Consider the following 14127-nt stretch of genomic DNA (forward strand, 5'->3'; position numbering starts at 1 on the left):
GCCCACGGAAAACCCAAACCACGGCAACAGGAGTTCGAGGCCTTGGGTGCCCAGAACACACAGGACCAGACCGCACGCCGAGGAGCAAACCGATCTTTAATGTACTGACCCGGGAGGCTCGCTCCCCATCGTGGGCACAGGCCACAGCTATTTACACGGAGTCTCTGTACAGTATTTACAGCAAGATGCCGCACACAGCATCATTCCGCACAGGCAAAGAAGGGGCCGGGGCAGGCTGGGGAGCAAGGCCCTGAAATGAAAGGGTGCGCAGAAATCTGTGGGCGTGAGCAGAGGGCAGGGCCGAGGCCCGAGGGAGGCTGGTGAGGTAGACGTCAAGGAGGAACCGCTGAACCACCACGGTGGCTGAGGGGGAGAGTCCACTGGGACAGAAGTCTTTAAAATTATGCTCTGGTGGCATGTGAAAGGGATAAAATCTGCCACCAGTCACCTTTGTGAGGGAAAAGATGAAGGCAGTGAGAACCTTACAGGCCACCCCTTCTACCTCCCCTTACCAAAAAAGTGTAATTCTGCTGCTGCTGAAAATTCCTAGGACAGCCAACGGGAGACGGTAAAAAAGAAAAAAAAAAAAAAAAAAAAAAGGATGTAGAGACAGAATCCCAAATAGACTTAGAAGAGACAGAGTAAAAGGGGTCAAGAAAGACACAGACATTGCAACGGAGGAGGAAGAAACAAAAGCTCCGAAGATCTGAGCATCAGAATCACCCCGTTGACGTCACAAGTCCCCTCACCTCGCCTTCCCCGAAGCTCCTCTCTCTACCCCTAGATCCTGGGATTTTCACTTTCCCCAAGGAGTAGGATTAGCAGGAGACAGGAATATTGGGCATGACCTAAGATCCATCTCACCCACTGAGATCCTCTCCTAATCCTGTACCTTATCCTCATCAAGGCTTGAGTCTTAGCCAAGGGCAGATGAGGGTAAGAAGAGACAAGATGGAGGACACAAGGCCACAGAGCCCCACAACCCCAGGGCCGCAGCGCCAGAGGCCTAGTTTGTCCAGTGGAATGAAGAGATCACAGGCATTTCTGACCACATCCAGCAGAAGAGGGGGATGGCCTCGAAGGACCCGGGCCAAGAGTAGGACCCGGAGCTGAAGCTTGAGAGCCAGATGAGGCAAGCCTCTTCCTGGAGATGCTGGACCACCAGGGCCTGCATTTCCAATTCCTCCTGGGGCTCCTCCTCCAGGAGCCTTCAGTCGCCGGCTACAAGCTGAAGACTCTTGTTCCATCAGTAGGCGAATCTCATAGGCATCCCGGCTCAAGTTCATGATGAGGGAAAACAGATAGTACCTGGGAGACACAGGCCAGAAGAGTCAGGAAGGGCAAACAATGGCCACTAAGCCCATCAAACAGAACGCGTAAACATTCTTCCCCCATAATGCAAAGGGATTATACATTCGGACACCGTGAGTGAGTGCTGCCAGCCACTATTAAGAATGTCTTCCCAACTTTCTATAACTAATCAGTGTTTATGTGTGCCTTAAGATCCTGGCTTAAAATCATGAGCATCACCAAACTGTCCAAGATCAACCTCAAATTTTACCTGCCCAATCCATCAGCACACCCACGTTCAACATGAACTATAAAAATGCAAATGTTTTGCGAGACCAAGCTTCAGTTGTTTCAGAAACTCAGACACATTATAGATCTTTTAGATCCCATCCTTTTGTTAAACAACAACAAAAAACAAAAATGGAGACCCAGAGGTGTTCAGCCACTTGCTAAATGTGTTAGATTATCAATTCCTTAAGAGCCATCTATGTGTGGCACGCGAGGCTGGCTCAGGTCAGTAAGGGCATACAACTCTTGACCTTGGGGTTGTGAGTTTCAGCCCTATGTTGGGCATAGAGATTACTTAAAAAACAAACAAACACCCAACAGTCTATGGTTTTGAATTTTAACCCACTATGACAACAGTGGTATATGCTCAATATAACGGCCCTACCTTAAAACACGTCCCGAATCCAGTCCCACCTCTTTCCCTTACCCTCCACGAGCACCATCTCAACCATCAGCACCTCTTCCTTGAACTACTACTTGACGCATTTAACTGGTCTTTTCCTGCCCCCAGTAATGTAAGTCACACAGTAAGTCACATCATCACTCCCCATCTTCAAATTCTCCACCGTTTCCTTCCCATCCCATTTAAGACAAACTCTAGACATTAGACAAGCATTCGGAACTCAACGTCCGACCCTGCCTTTCTTGACTCCATCTCGTACCTTTCTGTGCTCCACCTATATTAGTGTCTTTCTGTATTTTGATCTCATCAAGCTTGTTCCTGCTTTAGGACCCTTATTCTGCCTCATCCATCCACCCAGAATATTCTCCCTTCCAAAATCTTCACGTGGCTCATGCTTCCTTGCTCTTCGGGGCTGAGCTTAAACGGTACCTTTCAGAGAGGCCTTCTCTGACTCCCTCATGCCAAGGGAGCGGAGCCTTTTACTCTCTACCACGCAGCCGTAATTTAATTTCCTGCACGGCACTTCATTACTCACTGATATGTTTATTTATTATCTCTTTATGTTTGTCTCCTCCCATTACAATGAGAGCTCCATTGGAGCAGGGATCTTTTTTTTATCTTTACCCTTGCTTTTCCAGAACAGTCCAGCCAGGCCTTCACCCCCACCCTTCACACACTATGAGCCACGTGATAGCTATAAGTCACTGATTAACGTGAAGAGAAAAGCAAGACATAAATGGAGACAGAAAGATGCTAATATTACACAACAAACAGAATCATAGGGAAACAAAATAAAAACAAACACAAATGATATGTAGACAGATCATTTTAATCCCAAATCGTGTTTCTCTCCACCTTCATTACCAGCCGGCGCCTTAGTCCGAGCCCGCATCATCTCTGGGCCATATTAGGGCATCTCCTCCTGTTTTGTGCCGCCGCAATCCGTTTTCCACATTGCAGCAAGAGACCTTCTTTAAACACAGTTTGAATCATGTCACATCCCTGTTCAGAACCTATTGTACTTAGGATAGAATTTACACAAAACCAAACCAGAAAAATCCGACCACTGCCCAAGAGGCCTTGCACGAATGATCTGGCCCCTGTATACATTTCCAGCTCAAACTTAGGCCCCTTCCCCTCTATGCTGTCCATTGTGCTGTCCACAAAATCTGTCCTGGTTTAATGCCTTAGACTGGGCTATTTTCTGTTGGAAGGTCTTCCCTGCTACTGTTGGCTTTGCCTAACACCTGCTCCGACTTCAGGTCTAAACTAAACCATTCCTTTCTCAAAGAGTGCTTCCCTAGCCTCTCAGGTGAAATCAGCTCCCCTTGTTATATAGATCTCATAACACTCTGTACGTTTCCACAAATACTGGGTTTGGTGTTTGTTTTAATATGACTCTCCCCACTAGACTAGAAGCATGATAAGAGTAGAAACCACATCTGTTCGACTCTTTGCTTTATTCCTTAGCCCATAGTAAGCACCTCCTGAATATTTTTAGAATGAATGAATGAGCAGGCAGTGAAAGGCATAGTCTGTGGTATAGACAGAAGCACAATTATATCAATATAATATCTTAGTCATTCATCATGGGAGAGCATCTGCCTTCCATCTGCCTCCATTCACTATTCTCTGATCGTTTAAAATCGGAATGAATGGGGGCGCCCGGGTGGCTCAGTCGGGTAAGCGTCTGACTTTGGCTCAGTGGGTTTGAGCCCTGCATCGGGCTCTGTGCTGACAGCTCAAAGCCTGGAGCCTGCTTCCTATTCTGTGTTTCCCTCTCTGCCCTTCCCCTCCTCGTACTCTGTCTCTGTCTCTCGACAATAAATACACGTTTAAAAAAAATTTTTTTTTAAATCTCAATGAAGATTGGAAGTCAAGTGATTAAGATGTGTACACTCTGGGAAGGCCCTGACATAGCTTTCTCTCACAAAAGGCAAGCCACGCGGTACGGGGAATACAAAAGGTCTTGCAGGATAAAAGGATATCAAACCTGAATGAACGCTGGGCCCACTTCTCCTGATCCACACGGGGAGCTAGTCCAGATTTTCCAGCCCACAGCACGTTGTCACAGGCGAAGTACAAAGCTCGATTGAGGTGACTAACCGTGATGCAGAATCTCAGGACAACATCTGACAGGTGTACAGCTCGTTTGGCCGACTCAAGGGCATCGGCCGAGTTACCCAGGCGTAGAACTTGCGGGCATTAGCAAGGAGAAGCAAGGATGTGGAAGCAGAGGCAAACAGAGAGTGAGACACAGAGAAAGAGAAAAGAAGAAGGTGAAAATCGAGCAAGTGACAGAAACAACACTTTTTAAAAAAAAAAAGAGTAAAATCAGGGGTGCCTGGGTGGCTTAGTCGGTTAAGCGTCCGACTTTTGCTTAGGTCATGATCTCATGGTTCATGGGTTCGAGCCCCGCGTCGGGCTCTGTGCTGACTGCCAGCTCAGAGCCTGGAGCCTGTTTCAGTCTGTGTCTCCCTCTCTCTCTGACCCTCCCCTGCTCACGCTGTCTCTCTCTCTCTCCTAGAAATAAATAAAACATTAAAAAATTAAAAAAAAAAAAAGAGTAAAATCAGTTCAAAAAATGTTTTCCTTCAAATTTTAATCAACTTGTGTCCCAGTCTGGTTTTCTCAAACCTGCCCCATTCTCTCCAGTCCTTCATTGGTATCCTACCCCTGTTTCCTTCTCTCAATCAGGAAGCCTGCAGAGGGCTAAGTGCAGAGCCAAAGGAGGGGCCAGAAGGGGCAGAGAAGGTCAAGAATGGGAAAGAGGGACCCAGGGAGAACAGCTGGGGATGGCCAGAGTGTCGGAGTAATAAAAGCAAAAGCACAAGTTACTTACGCTTTCTTCCCAGGCTCAGATGACTCTCCAGCTGCCGAATCTGTTTCTGTAGCTCGGGGCTGGCCCCGTGTTTTTGTAGCGCGTGGCCAAGAAGGGAACAGGCATACTGGGCCGCCCTGGAGGAGAGGCCAGGCAAGGTCAGGTCACTTCCCTAGGCGACCCCTCAAAAAAAGTCTCCCCAGAGGCAAGGAACGACTTCCCCTTTCCCATCTGGAGGCCATTCCCTTTCCTCCTCTTTCTGCCCACATTCTACCGTTTCTCCTCCAGGGCAGGGGAAGGGAAAGGCGTAGGGATAAAAAGGAGACTGGAAGGGGTTGAGGGGCACCACTTGGGGCTGAGAAAATAAGAGATCGGGCCAGGCTGAAGTCTGAAAGGGCCTCTGAAGGCAGCGCGGGGTCCGTCACGAGCACAGCAGTGTCGGAATGTATGTGATAACGGATGGGAGTGGGGGGCAGATGGAGGGCAGCGTATTCTTCAGAACAGGTGAACTGGGACCTTTCAAGGCCCTCTAGCTGGATCGAGACCGGAAGGCAGGGCGGAGGCGGAGGAGTTCCGGATCACAGCGGGGGTGAGGGGACAAGGGAACTGGAGCCACTCGGCTCTGGGGGCAGAGTCACGCTCTCCACGGCGGGGCGAACGCGCCTCACGCCACCGCCGCCCCGTGAGTAACGTGTGGCTCTTATGTGGACACGGCAACCCTTAGCGGCCTCCCCGCTGGCCCGCTCGTGCCTCAGTTTCCCCATCTTTCCGGTGAGCAGAAACGAATCATCTCCCGGGCCCGCTCCAATCGGCTCCTGGCTGTCCGCGCGGGCCCCCGTAGCCCGAGATGACCCCTTTTGACCCCCGTAGTGTGAACGGACCTCGCCTCACGAGGCGCCGCTTCTGCCCCCACCCCGTTCCTATGCGGGCCGCACCTACACAGCCGTTCCCGGGCCTGGCTCTGGGCACTGAAGCGAACCCAGGCGTCCATGACAGCGGCCGTCCCGGCTCCGCAGCCGCGCTCCCGCCCCGCTTCCCGCCCCCAGGCACGCCTCCTGGAAGAGCCGACGGCGTCTCGCGAGGGACAAGCGTCGTCAGAAAAGACGAGGAGGGGGGCCGGCCTCGGAAGCGGAATTTCAGAACGAAAAGCTTCGTCCTGGGCCAGCAGCTGCCGTGTTTCTGTGCGTGTCTCCGTCGGGGCGTGCTCCTACCGGGGGGCCTCTCCTTCCGGAGCTCGGCTCAGTCGGCACCTGCTGCTTTAAATATTCTGGGCCGAGGGCGGGGCTTGCAGGAGTCGGGGCGGGGCGAGAAGGCTCAGCCTCCTGGTTGCCTCTGCGGCTGGGACAGGGTCTCCTCTCCCCGGGGGTGCTTCCAAAACACCCCCAACACGCGCGCGCGCGCACACACACACACACGCACACACGCTGCGGCCGAATCCTGGGCTCTAGAAGCTGAAGTCTATGGGAGTAGAAGCTAGCACCAGATCCCTGTTCCCAGCAGGGCACTGAAGGTTGGGCCGTTGACCTCCAGAATACGGATGGAGAGTCTCCAGAGACAGAGGCTTTGATGGACGAAATTCGCAATAACCAGTTTCAGATCCTAATAAGAAGGGCGAAGGATCAGCGGACGAAGCTAACCTCTTCATACTCAGCCTCCATCCCCTCACCCCTTCCCCCTCTAAGTCACCATGTCTCTGGGCAACGGCACCCCTCGGGGCTTAGCAGCGGGGGAGGAGATCTGGGCGGGATCAGGAGTAGAAGTGGAGGGCTCAGAGCTGCCCACCTTCTCGGCTGCGGCCAAGGTCCGAGTGGGAGTGACCATTGTACTGTTTGTTTCTTCGGCTGGAGGGAACCTGGCCATGCTGTGGTCGGTGACTCGGCCACGACCCAGCCAACTCCGCCCTTCCCCTGTGCCGCGACTCTTTGCCCACTTAGCAGCTGCTGACTTACTAGTCACCTTTGTGGTTATGCCCTTAGATGCCACCTGGAATATCACTGTTCAATGGCTGGCCGGGGACATCGCGTGTCGGACACTCATGTTCCTGAAACTAATGGCCATGTATGCTGCAGCTTTCCTGCCTGTGGTCATTGGGCTCGACCGCCAGGAAGCAGTACTCCGCCCGCTTGCACCCCGCTCAGCCGGAAGGAAACTTCTAGGGGCAGCCTGGGGACTTAGTTTCCTGCTTGCCTTGCCCCAGGTGAGTGACTTGTTGGGACTCAAGACTATACCGGACAGGAATTTGGGCACACAACACAAACCTTGGAGTCAAGAGGTGTGCTTGGCCAGTGGTCACCCAATAATCCTTAGAGTGACCACTGCTGTTTTGCAAATTAAGATCATTTGCATGTTGGGGCGCCTGGGTGGCTCAATTGGTTTAAGTTTCTGACTTCAGCTCAGGTCATGATCTCACGGTTGTGGGTTTGAGCCCCACGACGGGCTCTGTGCTGAGAGCCTGGAGCCTGCTCCGGGTTCTGTGTCTCCGTCTCTCTGCTGTGCCCCCCCCCCCCCACCCAACTCTGTTTTTCTCTCTCTCAAAACTAAATGATCATTAAAAAAAAATTTTTTTTAAACAGATCATTGCATGCTGATCTGTATATCTGTTAAGAGGCTGCTTCTTAAAAGCAGTACCCTGTATCTAGGACCCCTCCTTCAGCTGTTTCGATATGCTTGGCTTGCACCTTTTTGCATCTCCCCAGCTTCACCTTCATCAGGAAATTGTTGCAGAAAACTCCAGGGATGAAACACATATGGCGGGGGGGGTGTCTATAAAGACCAGGAAATCGGGGGCTTTGGGTGAAACTCTAGTACATTCACTCATCCATTCAAAATATAATTTGCATCACCCGTAGGTACACTCAAAGGCTCTGTCAAGGACTGAGCATCAAAGTCCTGCCTTCAAGAAACTTAGACTGGTGCAGAAGGCAAATGAGTGTGCAATCATAGTACAGTGTGCAGTCAGGCATTATGCTAAAGGTACGCACACGGAGCTAAGGAACAATGAGGGTGTCTGAACCACTTTTGGACAGTCAGGGAAAGCTTCTCAAAGACATTAAAAATTGATTGTTTTTGACTTGCTAAAATAAGAGAGGTGTTAGACAATAAAGCAGGAGGAATGGTGGGGGTTGGCGGCAAGCAGAGGAATTCAAAGTGGCTGCAGCCAAAGTTGGGGGCTAGAAGATGGGTGAGTGGTGAGCCTGGATGGGAAGGAAAGCCTGATTACAAATATTAAGCTTGTGCTTTATCCCGAGGGCAGTGGAGAGGCACCAGCTAAAAGGTGGAGACAGAAATAATCAGATTTGTGTTTTTTGCTTTATTGTGAAAACTGGAAAGAATGCTAGAAAGAAAACAGAGCATCTGAACTTGACTACCAGTTATCAAATCTCAAGTATTGACAATGAACTAGAAATCTGGGGCAGGGGATGATATATGAAGCAATTCCTTTAAGACCAAAACCTTTCAGACCCCCTCTGAGGGGAAGGGGTAGAACAGCATTGTGGAGACCAGGATTAGGATTAGATGGGGACGGGCTGTGCAATGACAATGTGTCATAGAATCAGATTTAAAATCTGATCCCTCAATCCTCAAATATTAGAAATGTAACTGCCAAAGTTAGTCTGACTATAGTTCTAGGACAAAGAATACTGCTTCCAACAATGTTCAGCAGGACCTCTGCTACCCAAAGCTTTAAAAAGCAGCTTTGTTGCCTCAGTGTAAAAGGTACTGTTTGTTTATATGAAACAAATTTTAGATGTGGACTGGGAGTTAGAACCCTGTTTTTTTTTTTTTCTTTTTCTTTTTAAATGTTTGCATCTTTATTTTGAGAGAGATAGAGACAGCACAAGCAGGGTAGGGGCAGAGAGACTGACACAGGGCTCGATCCCAGGAACTGTGAAATCATGACCTGAGCTGAAACCAAGAGCTGAGTGCTTAACCGACTGAGCCACCCAGGCGCCCCTAGAAGCCTGTTTTTATTGCACTGTTTTTGTTTCTTCTGAGTCTAGGCTCTACTCCTAACTTTGGCTAAATCACTTGAAACCAATGGGCCACAAGATACTAAATAGGGGTTTCATCCTTTGTAACAGACATTCTGACAACTGCAGTTTCCATTTGGTTCAATGGCAAACTAACTACCATTATGATACATGTGCCAAAGGTGGTATGTTTGGTTCCAAGTTCGCATCTTCTTGTATAAATTCTGCACTGCCCATATGTTGTATGTATTATAAACTTATCTTCAAGTAGGTTTTTCTTTTTTTTAATGTTTTTAGTTTTGAGAGAGACAGAGAGTGAGTGGGGGAGGGGCACAGAGAACAGAACAGAATCCAAAGCAGGTGCCAGGCTCCGAGCTGTCACGTGGGGCTCAAACCCACGAATCGTGAGACTGTGAGACCATGGCCTGAGCCCAAGTCAGACACTCAACCGACTGAGCCACCCAGGTGCCCCCCATATGTTGTATTTAATGTTGTTTTTTTTAATTTATTTCTGAGAGAGAGAGAGAGAGAGAGACAGCATGAGCAGGGGAGGGTCAGAGAGAGAGGGAGTCACAGACTGAAACAGGCTCCAGGCTCTGAGCTGGCAGTCAGCACAGAGCCCCACGCGGGGCTCGAACCCACGAACCGCGAGATCATGACCTAAGCGAAAGTCGGACGCTTAACCAACTAAGCCACCCAGGCGCCCCATATGTTGTATTTAAAATATCAGTCCTGCCTTCAAGGACTGATATGTCAGTTAAAAAAAATTTTTTTAAGTGTAACAAGGGAGTACTGGAGCAGTTAGAAATTATCTTTGTAGGCTTGTTTCCACAAGCTGAAAGGAAGCTTTCTATAGTAGGTGGTAAACTGCATATAAAATAGGGGAAAGGCAGACATAGGTCTATGGACCAAACTCTGTACGGGGCCCTTGCCTATTTTTAAATCCCTTTTCACAATTTGCTAGGCACTGTACAAAGCAAACAACCCCCCCTCCCCCAAATATATGGACACAAGACAGGGAAAGAGGAAAGACCACTTCCCTAACCAGCTCAGAGTAGCTGATCATAACCCAAAGTCGTTCACAGAATGGTCTAGGGCTGAACTACTCGCCTTTCCTCAAAGCGCCTCATGACCTGCTGAAAGCACTTTCCCAAATGCCTTAGACCCAGGAATCTGACACCCACTATGCTCGCTTCACCAAACAGTGACTCAATCTGCCTTACCTGAACCAAGGGACTAATCCTGAAGCTCTAAACTGAAAAATACTGTATGGATTCAAATAAAAAAACTCAGCAGTTTACCAAAAAGGGGGAAGGGCACCCAACAGCATTCAGAAAATGTTAACATTTTATTACTTAGCATTGTTTCACTGTTAATAGTTATTGTACATAACCCTGTTACTGAAGGTCATTTCACCCAGTGGCTGCAACATGGCCTGAAATTTTAGCAGCACCCGTTTTATACAAAATTTCTTTTTCCACAGAATTAGACACATCAGAAAAATCATTTCAGTGAAAAATGTTGGCGTGGTAGAAATACCCTTTTACAGAGTACAATGTCAGAACAGTACTTGAGAAGGCAAGATTCTTTAAGTCCCAGGAGTTAGCAAACTGAATGACTAGCTCCACAGCTGAAGGGAAAGATCAGAGATTTGCAAGTTTCTGACCTTTTACATATGGTACTGTGGATGAATCAGTACTCAGCACTGCACAGCTCCACAGAGAACGAAGGCTGCTGGGAAAAGAGTGTGGCTCGTGGGTGGGGGGAGGAGAGCCGGTTCTAATAGTCCTCCAACTCCACTCCAGCTGTTCCTGTTCCACACGGCCCAGCGAGCGGGCCCGGTCCCCTTCACTCAGTGTGTCACCAAAGGCAGCTTCAAGGCTCAATGGCAAGAGACCACCTATAACCTCTTCACCTTCTGCTGCCTCTTCCTGCTGCCACTGACTGCCATGACCATCTGCTACAGCCGCATTGTCCTCAGTGTGTCCAGTTCCCAGACCAGGAAGGGGAGCCACGGTGAGACGCCAATCCCCAGGCCCTGATCTGCACCCTGAAACTATGGCCTCTAGCCCCATTTACTGATCTGAGAGCTACCACCACCCAAAGTGACTTCACAACCCTATCTCTAGTGCCTGATGCTGCAAGTATTTGCTAATTGCCTTCAACTCTAACCAGCCTCTAGCGCTCCCCGGGGGCTGAGTGAGCTGGGCAAGGAGAAAGGAGAACGCCGATCGGTTTTCTCCTTTAGTCTCGGATACCATCAAGTCTTCAAGAAGACTTAGTAGCTTCACATAACACAGCACCTCTATCAAAACCTTTTCTCCAGCACGTTTGTCATAATCCTTACGACGGGGGGATGGGGGAGGCATTTAGTTCCAGTTTGGGAAGGGAAGAGGGCTTACAGCATTACCTATTTGCCATATTCTCTCCCTCGTACTGGGAGAGCTCCAGCTCACTGTCTCTGCCACTCATCTGTTCACCCTACACTCAACTCAGAAGCGGAGCGGTTCTCAATTTGAGTATGTTTTCTAAATTCCTAGCCCCTGTCGGTGAATTTGCCCTCCGTCGCTCCTCAGACAATCGCTCCCGGGTTCGTGTGCGGGCCCTGAGACTGGCCCTACTCGTCTTGCTGACCTTCGTCCTCTGCTGGACACCTTACTACCTGCTAGGCCTGTGGTACTGGTTCTCTCCCACCATGCTCACTGAAGTCCCTCCCAGCCTCAGCCACATCCTCTTCCTTTTTGGCCTCCTCAATGCTCCTCTGGATCCCCTCCTCTATGGGGCCTTTACCCTTGGCTGCCGGAGAAGGCACCAAGAACTCAGTATGGACTCCTCCAGGGAGAAAGGTTCTGAGAGAATGCCCCACCAGGAGACTCAAGCCCTTAGACAGCTGGAAGTACAAACAAACGTGGCAGCAAGGACAGGAGAAATAAAAGAGACATTCCTATAACGTCCACTTGCCCAGGACAGAGTATATAGGAACAGAACAATTATTCTTTTAATATCACAAGAACATCTCGCTCCTGCCTGTGCTCTCTTAGCTTCCACGAAAAAGAAACACCCGGCAGTGTTCTCTACTTTGACCCAAGCTGAAACCTGAAGACGCTAGCTAATGTAAAAAATCGCACAGAACTGAGTCCCTCGAAGTATCTCCACAGTGACCCATACTGCCTTACCATAACTAGTGCTTCAGAGCTTGCAATGTTAGAACAAGAAAGTAATTTTAAGTGTACAAAACAAAAATGAGACATTTATTCATAACTCAAAAAACCCCCAAGACACCACCAACCCACAATCAAGCCGAGCGAGAGTTAAATATAAACACGGTGAGACACCTGGCAAATTCCATCCCGGCCCTATGTCTCCAAGGCTGCGTGATCAAAAAGAATCTCTGGAGAGAACACCTGGGTGACAGAGGACCAGTCAGCGCCGCCTCCGGTCCGGACTCCTGCTGCGTCTTCGGCCACCTCTAGGAAAAAAAAGAATCCATCAAAGGAACATAATACTACATACTTATGTTCCCTTCCCCATGATAGTCTGCCCTCTCCACTTTACCTCCTCTTGCCCTTGGGTGGACCCCGAACAAAACACCAGTCCACACTGATCGGCTGTCCCATCAAATCCTGGCCATTGAGTCCCTCCATAGCCGCCTGGGCCTCTTTGTATGTTTCATACTCAACCAGAGTGTACCCCTAGGACAGGTGAGAAAACAGAGATGGACACCCTCATAGTCCACCAAATACCACTGAGTACTTTATTCCTCAAATCTAAGCCCACACTTAAACAAACTTTAAACAAAGAATGTACATCATATAACTGTACTGTAAACACAAAATGTCTGTTTCTTTTCTGTGTCCAACAAAATCAAGGGCCAACCTCATTTTACTTCTTGGCCAATCAGGTGGGAGAACTCCCCAAATGCTGTCAAAGGTTGTGGGGGAGGAGAAGCAACAGACTGTCACTTAGGATACCTTCAGGTATCCTGTTCGCCGGTCCAGGTTCAGGTGGATGTTTTTGATTTCTCCGTACTCTGCAAATTTGTCATGGATGTCTTCCTCAGTGGCCTCCTCGTGTACTCCGGTGACAAACAGAATCCAGCCTTCAACAGCTGTTGTGGACGGGAGGAAGAAGGAGCACACCGAGAAAAAGTTCAAGCAAGATCACAAGAGTGGGGCTGGGTGCGGATTCCAGAGATTGTTTAAGCTATCTCTGACCCATTCCTACTTGGTTTTATTTTACTAGTCCATAGCTGACTACAAACACAGCCCTACAGGCCCCACTTAGTACTTACAGCGCTGTGGTCCGGGTTCATCACCATCCTGCTCCACGCTGTCATAATCCTCACGCATCCGCGCTCGAGACCCTTCTTCTATAAGGAACATACAGGAGATCACCGGAAATCTCTTCTCCCACGGTTCCCCAGGAGTCCGAATGGGGACCCCGAAACTCGTAGCTGTCGCCCTTCTAAACCCACTTTCCCGACACACACTCACCGGAGCCAAAGCCGCGGCCCTTCCGTTTCTTCGCCTTTTCTTTCAGTTTGTGGATGCTCTCTGGAGCCCCAGAAGTGAAAGAAGGAATAGCAAGGACAGTTATGTAGAACAACAGTCTGTCTCCGAAAACATTATCAGAAGGGATTCCCACCACCTCCAATCCCATTCCCTTCCCAGTCCCGCCCCCTTTCCTCCCGAAGGGGGCGCAGTCTCTAATCCAACCGCAACCCGGTTCCCCGACTCCCATCCTCCCTGCCGGGAAGGGAAATTGTTTTCCTTTTACACCCTTCTCTCGCACCTTCCCCGCTTCCCGCAGCCGCCTCCACCGTCCTCACCGTCCCCATCCTCATCCATGGCGAAATCCTCGCCCCCAGCCTCATGAAGATCCAGCACGTCCGCCATCTTGCCCCTCTTCTTACTCTCGTCCGTGCCGCTCAGGAACTATGCACCTCGGGAAACTGTCGCGGAGGGGAAAGGTCGCTAGTCACGTTGGCCAATCAAGAGCTAAGTCTAAGTCCCGCCCTAGGCGCGGCGGAAATACGCAATGGGGGCGGGCCTAGTTGGGGAAGATGCCGGAAGTGCTCCTGCAGCCATCTTGAAGGGGTGGTGAGCTGAAAAGAGCGGCGCTGTGAGGGACAAGCTAACGGGTGGGTCACGACATTGGCGCCCTGGCAACTAGGGCACCCGAGGAGAAGTTCTACAGCCAGCGAAGCACAGCCGAATTTCTTTATTACAGGATTGTTTTCCGTCTCTTTGAACTCCATACTAGGAAATGGAATGCTTTTTATCTCAAAATTTCAAGACTTGTCCCCCGCTCTGAAGAGCAGCTGGATCTGTGATAGAAATATTTTAAAAATAGTT

The 14127-nt window shown here is 49.7% G+C and overlaps 3 protein-coding genes across 5 annotated transcripts; 1 reads left to right on the plus strand and 2 right to left on the minus strand.

The window, feature by feature from the left end:
- Nucleotides 1-77: 77 nt before the first annotated feature.
- On the minus strand, nucleotides 78-5988 carry PEX11B (peroxisomal biogenesis factor 11 beta). Of its 2 annotated transcripts, none has more exons than XM_039217867.1 (4): nucleotides 5738-5988; nucleotides 4824-4939; nucleotides 3975-4176; nucleotides 78-1308 (listed from the first exon to the last, which is right to left on the minus strand). In XM_039217867.1, exons 1-4 carry the CDS (start codon nucleotides 5791-5793, stop codon nucleotides 903-905), a joined length of 780 nt encoding a protein of 259 aa, XP_039073798.1. In that variant the 5' UTR covers nucleotides 5794-5988; the 3' UTR covers nucleotides 78-902. The 2 variants fall into 2 exon arrangements, with proteins under 2 accessions (XP_039073798.1, XP_039073799.1); XM_039217868.1 differs by lacking the exon at nucleotides 5738-5988 and adding an exon at nucleotides 5553-5636.
- Nucleotides 5989-6137: 149 nt separating this feature from the next.
- Nucleotides 6138-11798, plus strand: LOC120220712 (gonadotropin-releasing hormone II receptor). The gene is made up of 3 exons (XM_039217866.1): nucleotides 6138-6999; nucleotides 10579-10789; nucleotides 11314-11798. Exons 1-3 carry the CDS (start codon nucleotides 6490-6492, stop codon nucleotides 11721-11723), a joined length of 1131 nt encoding a protein of 376 aa, XP_039073797.1. The 5' UTR covers nucleotides 6138-6489; the 3' UTR covers nucleotides 11724-11798.
- A 203-nt stretch (nucleotides 11799-12001) lies between these two features.
- Nucleotides 12002-13716, minus strand: RBM8A (RNA binding motif protein 8A). Of its 2 annotated transcripts, none has more exons than XM_039217870.1 (6): nucleotides 13602-13716; nucleotides 13267-13326; nucleotides 13065-13139; nucleotides 12745-12881; nucleotides 12329-12465; nucleotides 12002-12242 (listed from the first exon to the last, which is right to left on the minus strand). In XM_039217870.1, the coding sequence occupies exons 1-6, from the start codon at nucleotides 13666-13668 to the stop codon at nucleotides 12197-12199; spliced, it is 522 nt and encodes a 173-aa protein (XP_039073801.1). In that variant the 5' UTR covers nucleotides 13669-13716; the 3' UTR covers nucleotides 12002-12196. The 2 variants fall into 2 exon arrangements, with proteins under 2 accessions (XP_039073801.1, XP_039073800.1); XM_039217869.1 differs by having other exon boundaries at nucleotides 13065-13142.
- Nucleotides 13717-14127: the final 411 nt, after the last annotated feature.

The sequence above is a fragment of the Hyaena hyaena genome, unplaced genomic scaffold, assembly GCF_003009895.1.
Source record: "Hyaena hyaena isolate Hyena2069 unplaced genomic scaffold, ASM300989v1 scaffold_725, whole genome shotgun sequence".
Classification (NCBI taxonomy): Eukaryota; Metazoa; Chordata; class Mammalia; order Carnivora; family Hyaenidae; genus Hyaena; species Hyaena hyaena.